Here is a 25,574-nt window from a genome sequence, read left to right as displayed (position 1 = left end):
AGTGGTCAAGGAGTGAACCCTTGAGTGATACCTAGAACAGAACTAGCAATTGATAGGTGTTTAATAAATGTCTTTTGAAAGAGTGAGACCTTATTAGTAAACATCTGGAAGAAGAAGGTTGTAGGCAAAGGAATAGCAAATACAAAGGCCTGAGTTGAGATTACATTTTGACCCATTCAAAAGGCTGAAATCGGGCCAGTATTACTGAAGCCTAATGGATGAAGCTGAGAAGGTAAGAGATGAAGTTGTACATAAATAATGAATTTGGATTTTAGTGTAATTGTAATGGGAAGCGTGGAAGGGTTTTGAGGGGGAGAAATGATATGATCTGATAGTTTTAGGAAATCTCTCTAGTTCAAGCCATCCTCAGTTCTTGCTTGGACTATGTAGTAGCCTCTCATCCAGAACTGAGATCTGTTCTCTACAGTGAGTGATCTTTTTAATGCAAATGTGATCAGGTCAGTCTGTTGCTGAGGACCCTTCAGTTTCCCTGGAAGAAAGTCAACAGTCCTAATGTGGATTACCAGGCCTTGGGTAGGATTTGCCATAAGCTGAAGACAGTGACATATAAGATCTTTATGCTCCATTCATACGTCTCATTTTCTTGAAAAGGTCTCAAATTCTCTTCCCATTCAGTTTTCCCTTCCTTCCCCTGTGGTCCTCCACACTAGTCCTTATGTTCCACATATGAGTGAAACCATATGATAATTGTCTTTCTCTGCTTGACTAATTTCACTTAGCATAATCCCCTCCAGTTCCATCCATGTCGATGCAAATGGTAGGTATTCATCTTTTCTGATGGTTGAGTAATATTCCATTGTATATATGAACCACATCTTCTTTATCCATTCGTCTGTTGAAGGGCATCTCTTGTTCTTTAACTAGCCAACTCCTACTCCTCTTTTGGGGCTTTTTATCACATTCTCAGCCGCCCTCTGCCTACCATCTACACACCCCGACCTGGTTAGGTGCTGTACTCTCTTAGAGCTCCCACTCTCTGCTTTGTCTCCTCTGTAGGAGCATGCTCAGTTCCAGATTCCCTGCTAGATTGCTAGCTTCATGAGGGCAGGGCCCTGGAGGCCCACTAGCAGCTGTGGTTGGCCCACAAGAAGGGCTTCTATTCTGAAAGGAAGAATGGGGAAAGGGCTACTTTCCAGTGCCAAGGGTCTATTTCATATATCTTTCTGTGTTTAACTGTTTTCTCTTCTACTGAGATGAAGGTTAATGGACAGTTTTGTTAAATATGAGGTAATTGTTTAGAAAAGTAGTCAAGAGGAAAGATGACTGTTGAAAGCTCTGTGAATAACTTAATGAGCAAACCTACCTTCAGAGCTCATCAAGCTCACCACTGGTGGAAGCTGTTATTTCCTGCTGTGGAGAACTATGACTCAGACTGCTCTTTGTTTAAACTTACTTGATAATGTTTTGTGGTTGTTATAGCTGTTATCATTTACTTTCTGTTGGAATATTGTGACTATCACTGCAAGTCCTGTGACTGAGCATAACTTCCGTGCACTCCATGAAGAAGCCATTTCTCTGCTTTTAGTCACAAGACAATGGTGCGCATTCACGTTTCATCCTCAGTCTCTTAATTGCATGCCTTCCACTTGACTGAGGTAGCACTGTGATTCAACATTCAGCCATCTCTTAAAAATTAATGCTGTCCTCTTAATATTTTATTTGGTGATGAATATTTCCTGTTGGGTTCTAGCAGACTGCATTTGACATTTTATACATGCCAAACCAAGGCAGCTTCTAAGATTTCATTTACAGTTGAGTAATTCTGGTGAATAAAGAGCCAGGAATTAACTGAAAGGAGCATATCTTCATGTACAGAAGTTTCCTGACATTCAGAAAAGCTAATCTAGCAGATTATTATTATGTATATCTTGTTGGCTTACAGTCTTCTGCAAACATGACAAATAGTTTAATTTTTAAGATAATGTAAGATGACAAGATAATCAGTTTATCAAAAAAGAGCATGCATTTTGTAACATTTTATGTAGTTACTGACAATATTGAAACTAATTAAATTTCATAGTAATAAGACAGATCTTTTCATAGGACAAATATCTTGCCTTATATTGTATATTTCAAGGAATCTATTGAAAAAAAAGTGTTTCCAAGTACCTAAAATGAAATAAAATTTTTCTGATTGGAAAACTTAGCTTTAAAAACAGAGAAAAGGTTAGAAATTGTTTAATAAATTCTACAAGCTATTGGGAATATTCTTTTATTAACTATTATTATCACTGGATTTGGGAGAAAGAAAAGGGTTTTAATAAAAGAAATAAGAGGATGGAATATTCACTCATCTTTTACTTGAGTGTCACAGAGTTAATCAAATTGATATTTGTGGGGGAACTTGGGTGGCTTAGTTGGTTAAGCGGCCAACTCTGGATTTTGCCTCAGGTCACGATCTCAGGGTCCTAGGATGGAGCCCCATGTGGGGCTCCACACTCAGTGGGGAGTCCACTTGAGGATTTTTCTCCCTCTCCCTCTGCCCCTTCCCCTCCCCTCTCTTTCTCTCTCTCTTTCTCTTTCTCTCTCTCTCTCTCTCTCACACACACACACATATACTCTTTCTCAATCTCTCTCAAATAAATAAATCTTTTTTTTTTTAAATGATACTTTAAAAAGAAATGAACTTGGAGCACCAGGGCATAATGGAAACCATATAGATAATAACTTGTTAGAAATCTAAGGGATCTCAGAAATTAGCATTCTAGTTCAAGCCTTTTATTTTACAGAATAGTGTACTGACATGGTTAGTAAGTGGATTTTGAGTTCACAGGGACCGGGGTTCAAATCTGCACTTATTTGTTATGTGATTTGGGCAAGTTATTTCATCTCTTTAAGAATCAGCTTTCTTATGAAATGAGGCAGTGATACTTATTCTGGTGGGTTACTATTCAATGAGATAATATAGTCATATTGCCTATGATATAGTGAGTTCTCAACAAATGAAAATAATAAGAAAGATTAATTTAATTACACAAGGTCTCAGAAGCAGCCCATAGCCCTTTGAGTGGTGGCCCAAAACTCTAAACCTTGCCTCCTTTCTTATTTACAATGGATGTGTTAGGCAAGTGGCTTCATTTTGTCTTTTTACAGTGGTCAAATAGCTAGAAGCCATTTATCCGAATGTTTTTCCCAAGGATATAATGAACAGAAGATAAGAGCATAGATTACAAGTACTATGTTAAGGAAATTTAGACTTTAGTTTTTTTGCCTTTTCAGTTATATAAATGATATTTATGCTGAAAGATTTAAAACTGAGCAAAGCCATGGTGGGAAACATTTAAAGAAAGCTAAATAAAATTGGAAAATGACTGCAGTTGTGTAGCAAAATGGCTGTCAATGGCTAGGAGTGGCCTACAAGGGGAATATTATAATATATATTTTTTTAATTTAAAATTTTTTAAATATTTCAATTTAATTAATTAAATTATTAGTTTCTGAGGTAGAGTTTATTGATTAATTGGTCTTTTAAAAATTATTTTTATTTTTATTTCAATTCAGTTAACATATAATGTATTATTGATTTTAGTATTAGAGGTCAGTGATTCATCAGTCTTATATAATACCCAGTGCTCATTACATCACGTACCCTCCTTAATGCCCAACACCCAGTTACCACATCTCTCTACCCCTCTTCCCTCCAGCAACCCTCAATTTGTTTCCTATGCTTAAGAGTCTCTTATGGTTTGTTTCCCTCTCTGATTTGTCTTGCTTTATTTTTTTCTCTCTTCCCCTATGATCTTCTGTTTTGTTTCTTACATTGCCCATATCAGCAAGCTCATGTGATAATTGTCTTTCTCCGATTGACTTATTTTGCTTAGCATAGCACCCTCTAGTTCCAACCACGTCTTTGCAAATGGCAAGATTTCATTTTTTAAAAAAGATTTTATTTATTTATTTAAGACAGAGAAAGAGAGATCATGAGCAGGGGTAGGGACAGAAGCAGGCTCTCTGCTCAGCAGGGAGCTGCACAGGGGGCTTGATTGCAGGACCCTGGGATCATGCCCTGAGCTGAAGGTAGACACTTAACCAACTGAGCCACCCTGGCTCCTCCAAGATTTCATTGATTTTTGATGGCTGAATAGTATTCCCTGGTGTGTGTGTGTGTGTGTATGCACATATCATATACATTCCACATTTTCTTTATCATTCATCTGTTGAAGGACATCTGGGCTCTTCCCATAGTTTGACTATATTGGACATTGCGGCTATGAACCTTGGGATGCAGGTTCCCCTTCAAATCACTACATGAGTATCTTTGGGGTAAATCCCCAGTAGTACAATAGCTGGGCCATAGGGTAGCTCTATTTTCAACCATATGAGGAACCTCCATACTGTTTTCCAGAGTGACTGCATCAGTTTGCATTCCCACCAACCATGTAAGAAGTTTCCCCTTTCTCCACATCCTCAACAACATCTGTTTTTTCCTGAGTGGTTAATTTTAGCCATTCTGACCAGTGTGAGGTGGTATCTTATTGTGATTTTGGTTTTTATTTCCCTAATGCCATATGAAGTTGAGCACTTTTTCATGTGTCTGTTGGCCATTTGTATATCTTCTTTGGAGAAATGTCTGTTCATGTCTTCTTCCCATTTTTTGACTGGATTATTTGTTCTTTGGGTGTTGAGTTTGATAAGTTCTTTATAGATTTTGGATACTAGCTCTTTATCTGATATGTCATTTGCAAATATCTTCTCTCATTCTTTTAGTTGTCTTTTGGTTTCGCTCACTGTTTCCTTTGCTGTGCAAAAGCTTTTTATCTTGATGAAGTCCTAATAGTTCATTTTTGCCTTTATTTCCCATGCCTTTGGCAAGAAGTTGCTGTGGCTGATATGGAAGAGGTTGCTGCCTGCCTTCTCCTCTAGGATTTTGAGGGATCACTGTCTCACATTTAGGTCTTTAATCCATTTTGAGTCTGTTTTTGTGTATGGTGTGAGGATATGGCCTAGTTTCATTCTTCTGCATGTTGCTGTCCAATTTTCCAAACACCGTTTGTTGAAGAGACTGTCTTTTTTCCATTGGATAGTCATTCCTGCTTTATCAAAGATTAGCTGACTGTAGAGTTGAGGGTCTATTTCTGGGTTTTCTATTTTATTCCATTGATCTATGTGTCTGTTTCTGAGTCAGTACCATATTGTCTTGATGATTAGAGCTTCAAGTCCGGAATTGTGATGCCTCCCACTTTGGTTTTCTTTTTCAACATTCCTTTGGCTATTCAGGGTCTTTGCTGGTTCCATACAAATTTTAGGATTATTTGTTCCAGCTCTCTGAAAAAAGTTGATAGTATTTTGATAGGGATTGCATTGAGTGTATAAATTGCTCTAGGTAGCATAGACATTGTAATAACATTTGTTCTTAAAATGCATGAGCATAGAATATTTTTCCATTTCTTTGTGTCTTTCTCAGTTTCTTTCATGAGTATTCTATAGTTTCCTGAGTATAGTGCCTTTGCCTCTTTGGTTATGTTTATGCCTAGGTATCTTATGTTTTTTGGTGCTATTTTAAATGGGATAGACTCCCCAATTTCTCTTTCTTCTGTCTCATTGTTAGTGCATAGAAATTCAACTGATTTCTGTGCATTGATTTTATATCCTGTCACTTTGCTGAATTCCTGTATGAGATCTAGCAATTTTTTAGTGAAGTCTTTTGGGTTTTCCACATAAAGTATCATATCACCTGCAGAGTGAGAGTTTGACTTCTTCTTTGCCAATTTGGATGCCTTTTATTTCTTTTTGTTGTCTGATTGCTGCGACCAGGGCTTCTAGTACTGTGTTGAACAGCGGTGGTGATAGTGGATATGCCTGCCATGTTTCTGACTTAAGGGGAAAAACTAAAAGTTTTCTGTGGGCTTTTTGTATATGGCTTTTATGATATTGAGTGAGGTCTGTTCCCTCCATCCCTACACTATAAAGAGTTTTAGCGAGAAAGGATGCTACTTTGTCAAAGGCTTTTTCTGCATCTATTGAGAAGATCTTATGGTTCTTGTCCTTTCTTTTAATGATGTGGTTTATCACACTGATTGATTTGTAGATGTTGAACCACTCTTATAGCCCAGGAACAAATCCCATTTGTTTGTGGTGAATCCTTTTAATGTACTTTTGGGTCCTATTGACTAGTATCTTGGTGAGAATTTTTACATACATGTTCTTCAGGGATATTGGTCTGTAATTTTTCTTTTTAATGTGGTCTTTGGTTTTGGGATCAAGGTAATTATGGCCTCAAAGAAAGGTTAGAAGGTTTTCCTTCCATTTCTATTTTTTGAAACAGCTTCAGAGGAATAGGTATCTTTGAATGTTTGGTAGAATTCCCCTGGTAAGCCATCTGCCTTGAACTATCTTTGTTGGGAGATTTTTGATTAGTGTTTTAATTTCCTTGCTGGTTATGGGTCTGTTCAGGTTTTGTTTCTTCCTGTTTTGGTTTTGGTAGCTTTTACATTTCTAGGAATGCATTCATTTCTTACTGACTGCCTAATTTCTTGGCATGTAGTTGCTCATAATAGGTTCTTAAAATTGTTTGTATTTCTTTGGTGTTGGTTGTGATCACTCCTCTTTCATTCATGATTTTATTTCTTTGGGTCCTTTCTCTTTTCTTTTTGGTAAATCCGGCCAGGGGTTTGTTGATCTTATTAATTCTTTTTTTTTTTAATAAATTAATTTATTTATTTTCAGAAAAACAGTATTCATTATTTTTTCACCACACCCAGTGCTCCATGCAATCAGTGCCCTCCATAATACCCACCACCCGGTACCCCAACCTCCCAGCCCCCTGCCACTTCAAACCCCTCAGATTGTTTTTTGGAGTCCATAGTCTCTCATGGTTCACCTCCCCTTCCAATTTCTCTCAACTCCATTCTCCTTTCTAACACCCCTTGTTCTCCATGCAATTTGTTATGCTCCATAAATAAGTGAGATGATATGATAATTGACTCTCTCTGCTTGACTTATTTCACTCAGCATAATCTCTTCCAGTCCCATCCATGTTGCTACAAAAGTTGGGTATTCGTCCTTTCTGATGGAGGCATAATAATCCATAGTGTATATGGACCATATCTTCCTTATCCATTCGACCTCAACGTGAGACAGGAATCCATCAGAATCCTAGAGGAGAACATAGGCAGTAATCTCTTCGATATCAGCCACAGCAACTTCTTTTAAGATATGTCTCCAAAGGCAAAGGAAACAAAAGCGAAAATAAACTTTTGGGACTTCATCAAAATCAAAAGCTTCTGCACAGCAAAGGAAACAGTCAAAAAAACAAAGAGGCAACCCACGGAATGGGAGAAGATATTTGCAAATGACAGTACAGACAAAAGGCTGATATCCAGGATCTATAATGAACTCCTCAAACTCAACACACACGAAACTGGCAAACATATCAAAAAATGGGAAGAAGATATGAACAGACACTTCTACAATCAAGACATACAAATGGTTATCAGACACATGAAAAAATGTTCATCCTCACTAGCCCTCAGGGAGATTCAAAGTAAAACCACATTGAGATATCACCTTACACCAGTTAGAATGGCCAAAATTAACAAAACAGGGAACAACATGTGTTGGAGAGGATGTGGAGAAAGGGGAACCCTCTTCCACTGTTGGTGGGAATGCAAGTTGGTGCAGCCTCTTTGGAGAACAGTGTGGATATTCCTCAAGAAATTAAAAATAGAACTTCCCTATGACCCTGCAATTGCACTCCTGGGTATTTACCCCAAAGATACAGATGTTGTGAAAAGAAGGGCCATCTGTACCCCAATGTTTATAGCAGCAATGACCACGGTCGCCAAACTATGGAAAGAACCAAGATGCCCTTCAACAGACGAATGGATAAGGAAGATCTTATTAATTCTTACAAAGAACCAGCTCCTGGTGTCATTGATCTACTGTTCTTTTAGTTTTTATTTCACTGATTTCTGTGCTAATCTTTACTAATTCTCTTCTCTTCTGCATTTAGGCTTCATTTGCTGTTCTTTCTCCAGCTTTTTAACATGTAAGGTTAGGTTGTGTATTTGAAATCTTTCTTATTTCTTGATAAAGGCTCACATTGCTATATAATTCCCTCTTAGGACTGCCTTTGCTGCCTCCCAAAGGGTTTAAACAGTTGTGTTTTCATTTTAACTTGTTTCCAAGAATTTTTAAAATTCTTCTTTTATTGCCTGGTTGACCTGTTCATTTCTTAGTAGGATGCTTTTTAACCTCTATGTATTTGAGTTCTTTCCAAATTTCCTCATGTGATTGAGTTCAAGTGTCAAAGCATTGTGGTCTGAAAGTATACAGGGAATGATCCTAATCTTTGGTACTGGTTGAGACCTGACCTAGTATGTGATCTGTTCTGAGAATGTTCCATGTGCATTCAAAAAGAATGTGTATTCTATTGCTTTAGGATGGAAGGCTCTGAATATATCTTTGAAGTCCATCTGGCTCATTGTTTCCTTGTTAATCTTCTGCTTATATATCCATTGCTGTAGGTAGAATGTTATAGTCCCCTACTATTATTATGTTATTATTAATGTGTTTCTTTAGTTTTGTTGTTAATTGGTTCATATAATTGACTGCTCCCATGTTACGGGTATAAATACGTGCAATTGCTATTGTTAGATCTTTCTGTTGGACAGACCCTTTAAGTATGATATAGTGTCCTTCTTCACCTCTTTTGAAGTCTTTGGTTTAAAATCTAATTTGTCTGATATAAAGATTGCCAACCCCACTTCCTTTTGATGTCCATTAGCATGGTAAATGGTTTTCCACCCCCCCATTTTCAATCTGGAGGTGTCTTTGGGTCTAAAATGACTCTCTTGCAGACAGCATATTGATGAGTCTTGTTTTTTTTTATCCAATCTGATACCCTGTGTCTTGTGATTGGGGCATTTAGCCCATTTATATTCAGAGTAACTGTCGAAAGATATGCTCCTGCTCCAGTTTATCTCCTAATATATGGCCTCAGCTTCACTTCTCTGCACCTCCGTCTTTGCACAAAAGAGTCGATTTTCTATTTGTAGAATTGTAGTGATTCCTTTCGTAGATCTCTGGTTGAGTGCACAGGTGTTCAGAGTGATTTGATAGCTCTCTAGCGGAATTCTAAGGACCAGATGAAACTAGGGTCCCTTATTCCTCCACCATCTTCCCCTTTCTCTTACAATATTGCTTAAAACAAAAAGTGCCAAATCCTGAGAGCAAGCTTTTCCTGTTTCATGAGGTCATATGGATCTACTTCACTTTTCACTCTATTCCATTCTATCTTATGTGAGGCTTACATATAAACTTACAAGGAGAATTGAGGATATATTAAGGATTATTAAAGAAAACCAATATGAAGACTTTAAAATTACTGACATTCTATGTACTCAATTCTCTTTGACGATTTGCATAACATAGGCATGACAAGGTTTAGTAGAAAGATAACAAGCTCAGAAGCTAGTTGTCTGGGTGGGGGTGAGTCCTGGTTTTGTCACTTACAGGTTAAGTGTATTTACATAAGTCACTTGGATTCTCTGAGGTTCTTTAAATTGGTCAGCGATCATGGCTTAGCTCATGCGAAGGTCAAATGAGACATACATTGTTTTGTAGATTCCTAAGTGCTAATAGAAAGGTAGTGGTGGTATTTAAAAGTATTTTTAAATATTATATTTTATTTATGTTTCAGAAGTCTGTCTTAAGTTAACCATGAAAGAAAGCAACAAACTGTTTTGGGGTGGGTCTGGTGATTAAAAGATGTTGCCCAGCTTTTCCTGAATTTAAGACAGTAGACTAAGCTAGATGAGGTAGGTTAACAGTCAAGCGCAAAGGGTTTAGATTAGGTATGAGTAGGATCTAATAGCAGTTTGATTTGTTTGCAGCTGTAGTGTTTTTCTCAGGCATTTTATAAAGTTTTCTTTAGGTGCCTTCAAAAACCAAAACCAGATTTTCATGTTTGTGTTGGGTGAGGTAGTGTCCTGCTGAAGATATAAAGATGATTCATTTACTACCACCTTTAATGTTCACTTCTACCCCAGAAATCATACATGCACTTTGTAAATCAGTCTGGAAATATTTATGGAATCTGAACTCCTCCTATAAGTAGCAATCCTAGTTTTAAAATATCCTGTTGTGTGCAGTCTGCAGAATTTCAATATAATTCATGAGGCAAGAAGCTGGCACAGAAGTCATTGCATAAAACCTTCCTTAATTTAGCCATTCTGACAGGTGTAAGGTGGTATCTTATCATAGTTTTGATTTGTATTTGCCTGATGATGAGTGATGTTAAGCCTCTTTTCATGTGTCTTTTGGCCATCCATATGTCTTCCTTGGAAAAATATCTATTCATGTTTTCTGCCTGTTTTAAAACTAGATTATTTCTTTAAAAAATTTTTGCTTACTATAGCTGTAAGTCTTGAAGTAATCTATAGAAAAGGTTCCTATTTTATTTATGAAAATCAAAATTCTTTATCTCAGGATGTCATATACCCGAGGATTGCTTGAGTTGGAGTTTTTAGTGTGTGTTTCATGAATTGTGTGTTATGTATTGTAACCTTTTCATATTAGAAAATGAAGCTACAGGCGGTGTTTATCCATACATGTATGCAAATAGATGGAAAAGACAATTTTATTTTTAAAAAAGCTTTCTTCTATATCTCATGAGAAAATTCTGACCTTTTTTTTTTGTTTTTTTCTTATCACTTCCACTGCTGCTGCTACTGGTACATTTATTGAACACTTAATATGTGGAGGCATTGTTCTAGGTGCTCTGGTTATATTAGTACCTTCTTATAATAATCTGCTGACTGGGTACTATTACCATCCCCAAGTTAACATAGGAGGACACATGTACAGATAAATTGAGTAACTCTCCTGGGCTAATGCACAGAACCAGACCCTTTTTTGTTTGGTTCTAGAACGCATGCTTCTACAGAACTGCCTACCACTAGTCTATTACACTGGCTCTGTGGTGATAGTACTCTGTGTATTGTTTATTCATCGTCAGGAAAACAGAATATTTGCACAGTTGGAAAGGATAAAGTATTGCATTAAATGGACTAGTATGATTATCATGTGGGTTTAATTAACTTCTCTTGACTTACAACATTTGACACCAGGAATTGATTTCATGTGAAACTTCAGTGGTATGAAATGCCTATTGGATCAATTTTTATGAGTATATTAGAGAAAGGCAGTGATTAACTCCACACTCAACTCATATGCTGATGTAAGAATTCAGTGTGTATTAGAATGGCCAAAATTAGCAAGACAGGAAACAACCTGTGTTGGAGGGGATGTGGAGAAAGGGGAACCCTCTTACACTGTTGGTGGGAATGCAAGTTGGTGCAGCCACTTTGGAGAACAGTGTGGAGATTCCTCAAGAAATTAAAAATAGAACTTCCCTATGACCCTGCCATTGCACTACTGGGTATTTACCCCAAAGATACAGATGTAGTGAAAAGAAGGGCCATCTGTACCCCAATGTTTATAGCAGCAATGGCCACAGTTGCCAAACTGTGGAAAGAACCAAGATGCCCTCCAACAGATGAATGGATAAGGAAGATGTGGTCCATATACACTATGGAGTATTGTGCCTCCATCAGAAAGGATGAATACCCAACTCTTGTAGCAACATGGATGGGACTGGAAGAGATTATACTGAGTGAAATAAGTCAAGCAGAGAGAGTCAATTATCCTATGGTTTCACTTATTTGTGGAGCATAACAAATAGCATGGAGGACAAGGGGAGATGGAAAGGAGAAGGGAGTTGAGGGAAATTGGAAGGGGAGGTGAACCATGAGAGACTATGGACTTTGAAAAACAATCTGAGGGTTTTGAAGGGGCGGTGGGTTGGAGGTTAGGGGAACCAGGTGGTGGGTATTAGAGAGGGCACTGATTGCATGGAGCACTGGGCGTGGTGCAAAAACAATGAATATTGTTATGCTGAAAATTTAAAAAAAAAAAATTCAGTTTGTAAACCATCACACACCAATGAAAGAGTGACTTGGAGCAGAAGTGGGTGCAGGACACAGCAGAGCTGCCAGTGAGTACAATTTAATCCTCTTCAGTGCCAGTCACTCAGAGAGCTAGAATTAGTTCCTGCATTTAAACTTGGTAAGCCTAAAATGACCAAGTATGATGTGGGTAACAGTTTGGTGTGGTTAGGAAACTGTTTTATTCAGAAAGAAACATTAGAAACTATCACACTATCTAGATAATCAAATTTGTTTATATCAGCAAAACAGTTTTCAGGGAAGCATGACCTCACTCTGTATCAGTATTAGAGATCATGGGAAACTTATGTATTTCTTGTAAAAATGTTTCAACAGAGAAGAGCCAGAGACTACGAGCCCCACGTGACTTTAATAGGTATGAACAAATTAGGATTGTATGAAAAAAATGCTCAGTGTCATTAAGTGAAGTTCCTGAATATATTACAAACCCTTGAACACATTGAATTTTAAGACAATATCGTAGTGATAGGCCCAACCATCACAACAAACACATCAGCTTACATTTATTATGAATCAGGAGGTGCATTACCAGATTTAACCCTTACATCAGTCATCTGAGGTCATCCCTGTCGTGCCCTCTGTCTCACAGATGAAAAGATGGAGGAAAACAGAGTTAGTTACATGCACAAGGTGAAACAGCAAGCACGCTTTATTCATTCACTTATTCAGTATTTACTGAATATATCTACCATGGGGCCTGGCACTGTTCTAGGGAGTGGGGACTTAGCAACAAGTAAAACTAAACCCCTACGTTCCTTGAAGGACCTTACCTTCTGAGAAGGAGATAGATAACAAACAGATAAACATGGAAAGATATGCTCGGCCAGATGGTAATAAAGATTATGTAGAACAGTGAGCCCCAGGAAGGGGGAGGAGTGCCAGGGTAAGGTGCCAGGTTAGGCTGTCGTCACTTCCTTATACAAGATAGTAAGGGGGACCTCTCTGATGAGGCGACATTTCGCAGACACTTTGTAAAGGAAGAGCATTCCTGGCAAAGGAGGAGAAGGGGTCCCTGTGGAAGATCAGAGAGGCTGTGTAGATGTTAGGGGTAAAGGGAAGAATGGTCAAAGTTTGAATGCAGATTTTTTTCTCCTCCCAAATCCCACATTTTAACCACTATGCTAATCCCATGGGGCAACCACAGTATTACATAACCCACTGTGATTTTAGAGACACTCTGTATTAGCAAAATGCATACTCTCATAGAAAAGAGGAGGGCAGTGAGGTTCTACTCTAGAAGTTGTGTGTCGAGTTGAAGATACATGAGAAATCTGTGTGATATGGGGAGAGGTGCTTTGGGAGAACACACACAAGGAACAATTGTGCACTGTAGCTGGGGAACCTGGAAGTATACCTCCCCCACTCAGAATACTTTAGTGTTTCTCTATTGCCTTCAGAGTTTTGGGGACGTTATATAGTCTTCCCAAAGCCCCATAGGATATAGAGCTCATTTTGAATGGTGATAAAGACTGTTTTCATTACTGCTAAGCTGTGCAGCTCTTTTCAGAATGTGAAATCTGTTGCACACTCCTTGGCTTCCTGTCACCTGCGGAATGATAAGCCTTGGCAGGGAATGCAGGACTGCATGTAGAGTAGCTCCTTCCTCCCCCTTTTCCCTGACTTCTCCTGCCCTCTCCCCTGCATCCGGGCGTGGAGTAAACAGTACTCTTAAGTGCCATGTATGTGGGACTTTGTATTGCAACAAAATGTCTGAAATGTCCTTCTCCCTCTTGTTTTCTTGTTTTGTGATGAAGCTTTTATATCCTCCTTGAAGACTGGACCATTTTCCTTCCCAGACCGAGTAACAACTTTTTGCCATGGCTGCTTTTCAGAGCTTACATATCTCTGTACTTGCTCATCATTTCCAGTGGAAATCATTCTTTGAGTCCCGGTCCTCTTCGCCAGGATTAGAGCCCTTGCTCTGTGCTACCAGGAAAATCTTTGCAAGCATGGACCTGCTTCTTATCACATTTTGGGGGGGGGAGATTAATTTTTCAGCCTCATTTTGAGCTTGTGCCTCATTTTGATCTATGTTGCAACCACTGAGATGAGCACTTGGCTCATAATAGTTTACCGGCTCATTTAAATTAAACTTAGAATATTGGATGCTGAGTTATAATGATGACAGTTTTGATCAGAGCAAAACAAGTAGAGTATATTGAGCAGTGATGATAGTTCAATCAGAAAAAATAAATGGTCATAAAAACAGTACTAATTAATGAAAGATTATTGTGTGCCAGATATTAAACTCAGTGCTGGAACCCATCATTCCATTATTCTAAATGAAATTCACACTTGAAAGCTACACCTCATTAGGTATAAATTTAAAGTTAAATTAATGTCATATTATATATAACTTTTTAAAACTAACCCCTCAAAAATGCATTCATTTTCAAACTATTCCTCACTGGATAGTAGGAGATGTTAATGGGGCTTTAAGTGGAGGGAAAATGTCCTCAGAAAAGGACAGACGTCATCTTTGTTTTTTTATACTCAGTTTTTAAAGCGTTGCTACAAACGTGTGTACTTGGCTACATGAGAGATCTTCCGGAAAGAACACTGTAGTCTTTTATAATTTGGGCATGGCGTGGTGGGTGAGACAGAGGGCTGTTGGAAAAGTGAGCCCAGATGAGACCGTGCATAATGCATTGCTTCGTGCTGGATCAACGGTTAATTGTAAAGTCTTCCGAAGTGCCAGCCTTATAACCTAAGGCCCAAAGTGGGCTACTTAAGGCCACAGTCACTTAGCCCAATTCCTGACTTTCATTCAGTACAAAACCCATTCATTAGGAAGTCTATTGAGTAGTTTTGGAACAGGAATTCTCATTGCTGATTGCTTTGTGTTTCCCTGATAAGTATGCTATGTCAAACGGATATGCTTACAATCACTGACAAATCATTTTTAGACAGGTTTTTAATTTTGTCTTACAAACCATTTATATGTTCCTCGAGCAATGTTGAATTATACTCTGAAATATTTTTGAATGCAAGTCTCCAAACACTTTATCATACACTTTTCTCACACTTGTCATAGCACAGTGTAGCTTCCCCCCCACACACCCCCAAAAGGGGCGGTTGATTTTATTATCTCCTTAATTTCTTCAGTATTTTGTGCTGAGTAAAGTGGATTAGATATTCTTCATTTAATCCAAATCCTATCAGTAGGAAAGGCTATATTAGTGCTCAGAAAGGATATTTAAGAAATTATTTTGCTTTTGACTCTTCTCATCATCCAGTAGACATTTATTCTAAAGCTCTTTTGTGGTTTTATTGCAGTGACACAGCTGCCAGAGCTCTGTGGGAAGCCTTACTGAGCACCAGGCACAAAGAGGCAGTGATGGAAGTCCGGAGACATCTAGTGGAAGCATCAAGCAGAGAAAACCTGCCAATCAAGATGAGTATGGGTAAGCACATCCACCGCTAGCTAGGACAGACAGTGACCATGGGCTCTGAGGACGTTGATTTGAGCTTCTCTGAACTGTGGGCCAGGCTACGCAGCATGTAACTCAGTGAAAGTATCGAAGCCATTTGTACACTGTTGAAAGAGTGGGCAAGGAGTAGGGACACAGGGGTCGGCTATGACCCCATTTTTTAGACCCAGCTAACTCACTCACTGCCTCTCTCCCTCCCACCCTCTTCCCCTCCCTGCCACCCCCCTCTCCCCTCCCTCCCTTCTTCTCTTCCTTCCTTCCTTCCTTCCTTCCTCTTTCTTTTCACAGGTCTAGATACACATTTATAACAAGTGTGTTTCCTGTATGGAGTTCCTTATCCATGAGCATGGTAAAACAAGAGCAGATTCGTATTGTGAATCAAGAAAAGTAGGACTGCACAAATGTTTTGTGATAAGGTTAATTTATATTGCAGTTCAATGATGCAGCCTAATGATGCTCTCTCATGGACCATGAATCCATTTTTATTGCTCAGTATAGGACTCTTGAAAGATCAACACACTTTACTTTCTAGAGAATTTTTTTAAAAATACCAAAGCCAGGGGCATCTGGGTGATTCAGTGGGTTAAAGCCTCTGCCTTTGGCTCAGTTCATGATCCCTGGTACTGGATTGAGCCCCACATCGGGCTCTCTGCTCAGCGGGGAGCCTGCTTCCTCCTCTCTCTCTGCCTGCCTCTCTGCCTACTTGTGATCTCTGTCTGTCAAATAAATAAATAAAATAAAAATAAAAGAAAAAATATCAAAGCCAGAAATAAATTGTTCAAAAACAGACAGGTAACCCCATGAATTCAAATTTAAATGTTTGAGTTTTCTATTGACCAAAGGGTGGGAAAAAAACCTCAGATGAAATGATTTGCATTCTCCCCAAACTCCAGACATGGGGAGAGAAAAAAAAAAAAAAGGGAAAGATACAGACAATTGTTAGCAAACTTTGGTTCCAAGAAGGACTGAAAACATTGGCCCAAATCACACTTTCCCCATGTGCCAACTATAATTTGGTAAAAGCTTAGCAGTGCGGCTCCTTGTTTCTGCTTCATATCACTAGTCAGAATTTCTGGCATGTCTCATTTTTATATACCAACAAATATATCACTGTGAACAGTAAGGAAAAGATCTGGAGCTTAAGCATAATGAAACCTTGGTATTTGAAAATTCCTTATCACATAGTTTATCATAAAAAAATCATGCTCTTGTCTCTTAGATGGCTGGAATGCTTTTTTCTAGCACCATTTAAAACTATGAAATATGCTTTAAACTATGTACTATTCTCCCACCCCCCACTATAAATTCTACTGAGGTATAAATTTTTCTGTGATAGAGGCTTTTTATACTTTTGAGACATTAAATAGAAATTTTAATTCGAGATTGAGGATTCTCTTGTATTTAAATTGATTGAGAGGGACTCCATGATTCCAACCTCAGATTTTAAATATAAAATTTATCAGTACAAGGTAAACTCATGTTAAGACATTATGAACACCAGTAGAAAGACACATCAGTCTGTGAAAGGAGAAAAGTTTAATTGCTAAAACAAAGAAAAAAATTCATTTTATCATTTCATGTATAAACACATGCCATCTTTCCAAGAGCTTGTTATTAAATTGTCAGTTAGCTAAATAAATGTGTTCCAGAAAAGTGATTTTTAAAACCCTGTAAACTGAATTGATTTTTTTCCTACTGGCTTTCAAGATGAAAAATGTATCCCAAAAGTACAAAAGAAATAGACTCTGAGAACCCATTCATTTGGCTCCAAGATGTCCAATTACAGAAGAAATGGGTAGAAGATGCCTGTCTCAGTTTCTACATTTTACACAGAATCTGTCTCTCTGGAGTCCTTCTGTGGCTGGAGAATCTTTACAGTTTGTCCTCTTGCTGTCTGCAGAATCGACATACTTCCCAGAGTTTAATGGGTGGCGGGAAGATCACATTGGAGCTGAAGGAAAACAGAATCTATGACATCATTCTTTCTTTTGCAGCCAGATTTCTTGGCAAAGCGTTCTACGCTTGATTCCTCTGTTTCTTCATTATTTTCTTGCGTATTAGTCTAGTGCAGCCTGACTTCTGACACTTTGTAACAGAAAAGTCTCCGAGATCATTAAATATAAGTTCGTTTTCCTCCGTCCTCAACCTTCTTGACTTCTTTGCAACATTCACTTCTAGACTCGCCGCGGCCTTGTGCTTGTGCATGTGATGGGTAAAAAGCCAGCTACGTCTGGTTCTGTCACCGAAGAGCCGAACCTCAATTTCCCTGTCCATAAAAGTAGGGCAAATACCTATTTCCTGGAATATTGAAGGAGAAAGAAAGCTTTGAGCAGAGTGAGGGTTCTGACTGAAGCGGACTGGGGTTGGTGTGGGAGTCTGGGAGAGGGAGTCTACATGGGAAACCAGATTAAAAGGAGGTAGTTTGATGAGAGGGGAATCAAAGCAAATAAACTGATTTTGATGATTTTCCCCTGTCCTTCTGGGAAGGGAAATATGCTTACTCACTCTTTCCAATTCACGTGTCCTTTTCTGGTCTTTATGCTGAGTATCTCCTTGTTGATAATACATTCTCTCTTTATGCAAAATTCTACGTAGTTTTCCCATTTTCAGCTTAGTTACCATTGCATTCTGTTACCTTGTTCCTGACTCTGTTCACCCCCGAAATCATCTTGCTCGTATTTGGAATTTACAAGCTTCTGTGGTCACTTTTGGAGAAAAATCTCTTGAGCTAATTTCCAAACAATAATCTGGTCCACTACATTGAGACATTAATTTACTCTCCAACTGCTGGGGGCTATAGTGTCTACTGCATACACTCACTATTACATGGGATGAGCTCTTTCAACCATTTGTGAAGAGACAAGCCTCTCCCACCTTTACCATTACCACTGCCTCTAGTTTGGAGCCAAAAAGCCCCAGTTTGTTAATGTCTCTCCCGAAATGTGACATCCAGAGTGGAAGAACGATGTCTTGGTCTTCACCTCTTTTTGGATACTATACTTCTCCTAATGAAGCTCCAAATGAGATTAGTAAATGTTGCTTGCCACCAATGCTTCTATCATTTCCTCCTTTACCACTTCATACTACTGGCTTTAAAAAACAGCAATAGGGGTGCCTGGGTGGCTCAGTGGGTTAAAGCCTCTGCCTTTGGCTCAGGTCATGATCCCGGGGTCCTGGGATCAAGCCCCGCATTGGGCTCACTGCTTAGCAGGGAGCCTGCTTCCCTTCCTCTCTCTCTGCCTGCCTCTCTACCTACTTATGAACTGTCAAATAAATAAATCTTAAAAAAAATAAAAAAGTAAAAAACACGAATAAATCTAAGCACTTTACCATTTTACTCAATCTATACTTTTTCAGCCTCATTGAGGATACTATGCTTCCTTTCCTGGTGCTAGAGTTCATCCAGTTCTGATTGGATAACAACTACGTTTTAATCACATTGATATCTTTCACCTTCATTTTGGAGAATTTTTTCTGGGACTAATGGGAGCACGTGTGCATACACATCTGTGTGTGTGTGTGCGCGCGTGTGTGTGTGTGCGTGTGTGTGTATGTTGTTGAAATGAGTGGAGGAGATTGTCAAACTGCCAAAAGGATAGGTTAAAACCCAATAAAATCCACGTACCATGTGATATAGGGTAGTTTATAAAAGATGAGAAAATCTGGGTACATAGGACACATACACTGATTATTAACTCTCACACTTCCTTGTCTTCATATAGAAGCTGTTCCCACAATTTGAGGAATGGGGAAAGGAACCGATTTTTACTTTAACATAGTTTTTATGCAATTTGTTTCATGCAAGCCTTTCAATAATCTTTTGAATTTGGTACTTTTTTTTTTACTCCCATTTCACAGACAAGGAAAACTGAGGCCCCAGAACGTGCCGTTTCTTTTCCAGGATTCCCATGCCAGTAGCGAAGTTACTATCTCTCCACTCGCACCTCACTCTTTGGCTCGGTAACGTTGGGACTCTGCAGACCACCGCTGTGCTCTTCCAGCTGACTCCCTGCTCAAGGGAGACGGCAAGGCGGGCAGGGAAGGAGCCACGTGCCCCTTCCTCTCTGCTTCCCGTGGCCTTTCCTTCTGCTTGTCAGGGTCAGACTGGCACTACGGTTGGCAGGCGCTGTGCAGTTCCGCCCCCATGTGAGGGAGCAGCTTCGTGGGCCTGCCCCCGCAGGGGTGTCCGCGCAGCCAGGGAGGGCTCCCTTTTCAGACATCTGAGAGTCAGCCACACTTTCCTGTGATTCTCAGTTTTAATATCCAACCTCTGCCCTTTGTTTCCTCAGTGCAGTGGTGGTACCTGCTTCCGATGGTTGCCGCAGCCCCCATCCCTTGGAGCTTTCTTTACCCTTTCGGTGATGCAGTTCAGTTTTTCATGCTACATTTTCTCTGTTTGGATAACTGCGGTGTGTTCTGCCTGTCTGCACCCAGACTCATACGGTCTTACAGCAAGTAAGCCGGGATACAAACCTGGGTCTGTGGACTTCTATACCAGGCATCTTTCTAGATAGAGGAATCAAACTACTGACACACAGAGGTGACTGTGGCATTCCTGCACTTAGAGCCCTTGGGTGTGTCCCCACTGCCTCAAGAGAGTGTCCAAACTCCTGGGCATGATGATTTTAAACTTCCTCTGCCCTCTGGCTGGATGTTTCCCTGATCCTTTCCCAATGCCCTCCCTCCCTTCTCCCGAGATCCCAGCAAAAACTCCCACAAAGCCAGATCTTTCTGGTCTTTGCCTGAAATACTCCCATTTGATTGTCTCAGCAGATCCACTGCCCTGTTCTGTACCTGTGCTTCTGGAGACTAACCATTTCGGACTGCCTCAACAGGCTTCCCTGTCCTTGACCTCTCAGGCAGAGTCTGCCAATGGGAGGCAGGGGCAGGGGTTTTAGAGGGTGAAAGGAGAGTGTCCTTAGGGTATCATTTACCTGTCTTCTACCTTTTCAGGCTGCAATTGATTGCATCCTTCTACTAGGCCCTTGTTGATTTACTTAGGCTGCTTTCTTGTAAAAAGTCCCATCATTAAGCTTGCCTTCTTTTCCTCCTTTGAATGTGCCATCTCTTTCCTGCCAAGACCTTGACTAATATACCACTCACTTTCAAGTGCGCACGCCTTGCGCGCGCGCACACACACACACACACACACACACAATCTTTCTTGTCAAAGCCCATCTTATTTTTCAGGATCTAATGCAAAAGTCACTCTCTCTGGGAAACCATATCTAATCTCCCTCTGCTCTTCTGCCCTTCCTCAGCAGGCTGAATTGATTGCTCTAGCTTCTGAGGACCCACACCTCTTTATCCTGTAGCATTTACTACAGTGCATTGTAGTTAAATCTGTGCTAATCTGAAATCTTGCTACATAGTGTCCATATCAAATTCTTCCCTGGCTGTTAAATTTGGTGCATAGAGGATGGCTTAGTGCTTCTGAATGGATTGCTTAATGAGTGTGGGTGGGTAATAGAGGGACAATGACTATTTCCACTTTCACTCACATGCATTAATATTTGTATTTACAAAATTCCTGTTTGGAACTGTTCCTCTTGATGTGTGTGTAGCATCCAATCCTGTCTTCTCCCTGCCGAGCAGGGCGCCTTATGCAGGGCTTGATCCCAGGATCCTGAGAACATGAACCCAGCCAAAGTCAGACACTTAATTGACTGAGCCACTCAGCTGCTCGCCTTGGTCCTTTTCCCTTGGTCTTCATGACACTCTGCTCTTCTGATTATCTTCCTCTTTTTTTTTTTTTTAATTAGTTTTAGGGGTAGAGATTAGTGATTCATCCATTGCATATAATACCCAGTGCTCATACATCAAACGCCCTCCTTAATGACCATCAACCAGTTATTGCTTTTCCCTACCCACCTTCCCTCTAGCAACCCTCAGTTTATTTCCTAGAGCTCAGCACCTCTTATGGTTTGCCTCCTTTTTAATTTTTATCTTACTTTATTTTTCCTTCCCTTCCCCTATGTTCATCTGTTCTGTTATTTAAATTCCACATATGAGTGAAATCATATGGTATTTCTTTCAGTATTATACCCTCTGGTTCTATCTGTGTTGTTACAAATAGCACGATTTCAATTTTTGGTGGCTGAGTAATATTCCATTGTGTGTGTGTGCATCACATCTTCTTTATCCATTTCATCCATTCATCTGTCAGTGGACATCTGGACTCTTTCCATGTTTTCGTTACTGTGCCCACTGCTGCTGTAAACATTCGGGTGCACATGCCCCTTCAGATCACTACATTTGTATCTTTATGGTAAATACCCAGTACTGCAATTGCTGGGTCATAGGGTAGCTCTGTTTTTAACCTTTTTTTTTTTTTTAAATATCTTATTCATTTATTTTGACAGACAGAGATCACAAGTAGGCAGAGAGGCAGGCAGAGAGAGAGGAAGGGAAGCAGGCTCCCCACCGAGCAGAGTCCGATGCAGGACTTGATCCCAGGAAGCTGGGATCATGACCTGAGCCGAAAGCAGAGGCTTTAACCCACGGAGCCCCCCAGGCGCCCATCTTTTTAACTTTTTGAGGAACCTCCATGCTGTTTTCCAGAGTGGCTGCACCACCTTGCGTTCCCACCAGCACTGTAAGAGGGTTCCCCTTTCTCTGTATCCCTGCCAATATCTGTTGTTTCCTGACTTACTAATTTTAGCCATTCTGACCGGTATGAGGTGGTATCTCATTGTGTTTTGTTTGTTTATTTGTTTTAGTTTCAGAGGTAGAATTTAGTGATTCATCAGCTGCGTATGACACCCAGTGCTCTTTACATCACGTGCCCTCCTTAATGCCCATCCCCCAGTTAATTCATCCCCCAACCCCCTCCAGCAACCCTCAGTTTGTTTCCTAGAGTTAATCTTATGGTTTGTCTCCCTCTCTGTTTTTATCTTCTTTTATTTTTTGTTTCCTTCTCCTATGTTCATCTGTTTCTTAAATTCCACATATGTGTGAAATCGTATGATAATTTTCTCTGATTGACTTCTTTCACATAGTATAATACCCTCTAGTTCCATCCATGTCATTGTGAATGGTAAGATTTCATTTTTTTAGATGGTTAAGTTGTATATATATACACCACATATCCTTTATCCATTTATCTGGCAATGGGCTGTCTGGGCTCTTTCCATAGTTTGGCTAATGTGGACGTTGCTGCTATAAATATTGGGGTGCAGGTGCCCCTTTGGATCCCAATGTTTGTATCCTTTGGGTAAATACCAGCAATTGCACTGCTAGGTATTTATCATTGTGGTTTTGATTTGCATTTCTCTGATGCTGAGTGATGTGGAGCACTTTTTCATGTGTCTGTTGGCCATTTGGATGTCTTTTGGAGAAATGTCTGTTCGTGTATTCTGCCCATTTCTTGATTGGATTATTTGTTCTTTGGGTGTTGAGTTTGACAAGTTCTTTAGAGACTGGATACAGCCCTTTATTTGATATGTCTGTCATTTGCAAATATCCTCTTCCATTCCAAAGGTTGCCTTTTGGTTTTGTTGGCTGTTTTCTTTGCTGTGTAAAAGATTTTATCTTGATGAAGTCCCAATAGTTCATTTTTCCTTTTGTTTCTCTTGTCTTTAGAGACATATCTGGTAGCAATTTGCTACAGCTGATGTCAAAGAGGTTGCTGCTTGCCTTCTTCTCTAGGATTTTGAGGGATCACTGTCTTACATTTAGGTCTTTCATCCATTTTGAGTCTGTTTTTGTGTATAGTGTAAGGAAATGGTCCAGTTTCATTTTTCTGCATGTGGCTGTCCAATTTTCCCAACACATTTGTTGAAGAGATTGTCTTTTTTCCATTGGATAGTCATTCCTGCTTTGTCAAAAATTAGTTGACTATAGAGTTGAAGGTCCAATTCTGGATCTCTATTATGTTCCATTGATCTATGTGTCTGTTTCTGTGCCAGTACCATACTGTCTTGATGATTACTGCTTTGTAATAGAGCTTGAAGTTCGGAATTGTGATGCCACCAGCTTTTTTTTTTTTCTTTTTTCTTTTTCAACATTCCTTTGCCTATTCATGGTCTTTTCTGGTTCTATACAAATTTTAGGATTGTTTATTCCAGGTCTGTGAAATATGTTGATGGTATTTTGATAGGGATTGCATTAAATGTGTATATTGCTTTGGGTAGCATAGACATTTTATCAATATTTGTTCTCCCAATCCATGAGCATAGAACATTTTTCTATTTTTTAATACCTTCCTTAATTTCTTTCATGAGTGATCTGTAGTTTTCAGAGTAGAGATCTTTTACCTTTTTGGTTAGGTTTATTTGTATTTCCTATGGTTTTGGTGCAATCGTAAGTGGGATCGATTTCTTGATTACTTTTTCTTTTGTCTCATTGTTAGTGTATAGAAGCCCAGCTGACTTTCATTCATTAATTTTATATCCTGCCACTTTGCTGAATTCCTGTATGAGTTCTTTCAGTTTTTGGGTAGAGTCTTTTGGGTTTTCCACATAGAATGTCATGTCCTCTACAAAGAGTGGTGGAAGTTTGACTTTGTCTTTGCTGATGTGGATGCCTTTTTTTTTTTTTTACCCCCCTGGCTGATTGATGAGGCTAGGACTTCACTACTATGTTGAACAAGAGTGGTGAGAGTGGACATCTCTGTTGTATTCCTGACCTGAGGGGAAAAGCTCTCAATTTTCCCCCATTGAGAATGGTATTTGCTGTGGGTTTTTCATATATGGCTTTTATGATTTTTATGATATTGAGGTATGTTCCTTCTATTCCTACACTGCAGATAGTTTTTTATCAAGAAAGAATGTTGTATTTTTTTCAGATGCGTTTTCAGCATCTGTTGAGAGGATCATATGGTTCTTGTCCTTTCTTTTAATAATGTGATATATCACATTGACTGATTTGTGAAAATTGAACCACCCATCACCCATGCAGCCCAGGAATAAATCCCACTTGGTTGTGGTGAATAATCCTTTAAGTGTACTCTTAGATCCTATTAGCTAGTATCTTGGTGAGACTTTTTGCATCCGTGTTCATCAGTGATATTTGTGTGTAATTCTCCTTTTAGGTGGGGTCTTTGGTTTTGGGATCAAGATAATGCTAGCCTCATAGAGAATTAGGGAGTTTTCTTTCCATTTCTATTTTTTGAAACAGTTTCAGGGGAATAGGTATTAATTCTTCTTTAATGTTTGGTAGTACTCTACTGGGAGGCTATCCCTGATTATCTTCTTTTTTCCTGATAGTTGTTTTATGCTTTCTGTTCCTTACTTCTACCTTCCAAGATGACTGTAGATATTTTTGTATCCCTTGTTGTACCTTATGCATATGTACTCCGTTAATGATTGCTGCTGATCTTAAAGCCTACTTCTATCCCTCCCTCCCCTGCAAAAAAACTGAAATACACAGTCTCCTGGCTTTATCTTACCTAACACTTTCTCCAGCGTATCTCTTATCCCCTCCCATGCTCTCTAATGGACAGCATCTTATGTTCTTGTTGGTACTGTTTTTTGTTCATATTGCTATTGCAGTAGTTACTAGCAGACCCTGAGTAGTTGGGACTGAGAACTCTTGCCTATGCTTCTTGGTATTATCCATATCTAACAGAAGATCTTGAACTTACTCTATATCCAGTAAATGTTTGTGAAGTTAGTAAGTACATTTTGAATTAATACTCTCAGTTGGTATTTGTTATATACTTGTTTAATGGATTGTTTTTTCTATCATTCTCTTGTGGAATCCAAGGGTGACATTGATTATGAACAATGGTTCTCAAACTTTTTGGTCTTAGAACCCCTTTACATTCTTAAAAATTATTGAGGACCCCATAAGCTTTGTTTATATGGATTATATCTATTGATTCATTGGTAGGTAAATAATATTACATTAGAAATTCAAGCAGGAATAATTTTTAAAGATATTTATTTATTAATATAAAAATGTGGTAAACCTATTGCATGTGAACATGAGTAATGTTTTTATGAAAAATAACTCATTCCTAAAACAAAATAATGTAGACTAGCACTGTTTTACATTTTTGTGCACCTCTAATGTCTGGTTTAATAGAAGCCAGCTGTTTTCTTTTATTTGCTTCTTCATAATCTGTTATGGTGTAGTATTTTGGATCAAGTTTATAAAAATAAATGGCCTCGGAAAGATATATAGTTGGAAAAGGGAGGACTATTTTAATACCTTT

General features: G+C 39.1%; 1 protein-coding gene across 1 annotated transcript in view; it reads left to right on the top strand.

Annotated features, from left to right (window-relative positions):
• The window catches only part of SCFD2 (sec1 family domain containing 2), a 435,263-nt gene that overhangs the window by 61,111 nt on the left and 348,578 nt on the right, over nt 1-25,574 (top strand). Inside the window, exon 3 of the mRNA XM_004764956.3 lies at nt 15,264-15,391. Within this exon, the coding sequence (XP_004765013.1) occupies nt 15,264-15,391 (128 nt within the window). The remainder of the gene's footprint in view (nt 1-15,263; nt 15,392-25,574) is intronic.

This window comes from Mustela putorius, unplaced genomic scaffold (genome assembly GCF_011764305.1).
Source record: "Mustela putorius furo isolate JIRA1106 unplaced genomic scaffold, ASM1176430v1.1 tig00000430_pilon_pilon_pilon, whole genome shotgun sequence".
NCBI lineage: Eukaryota > Metazoa > Chordata > Mammalia > Carnivora > Mustelidae > Mustela > Mustela putorius.
This window is presented reverse-complemented; position numbering and strand designations above follow the sequence as displayed.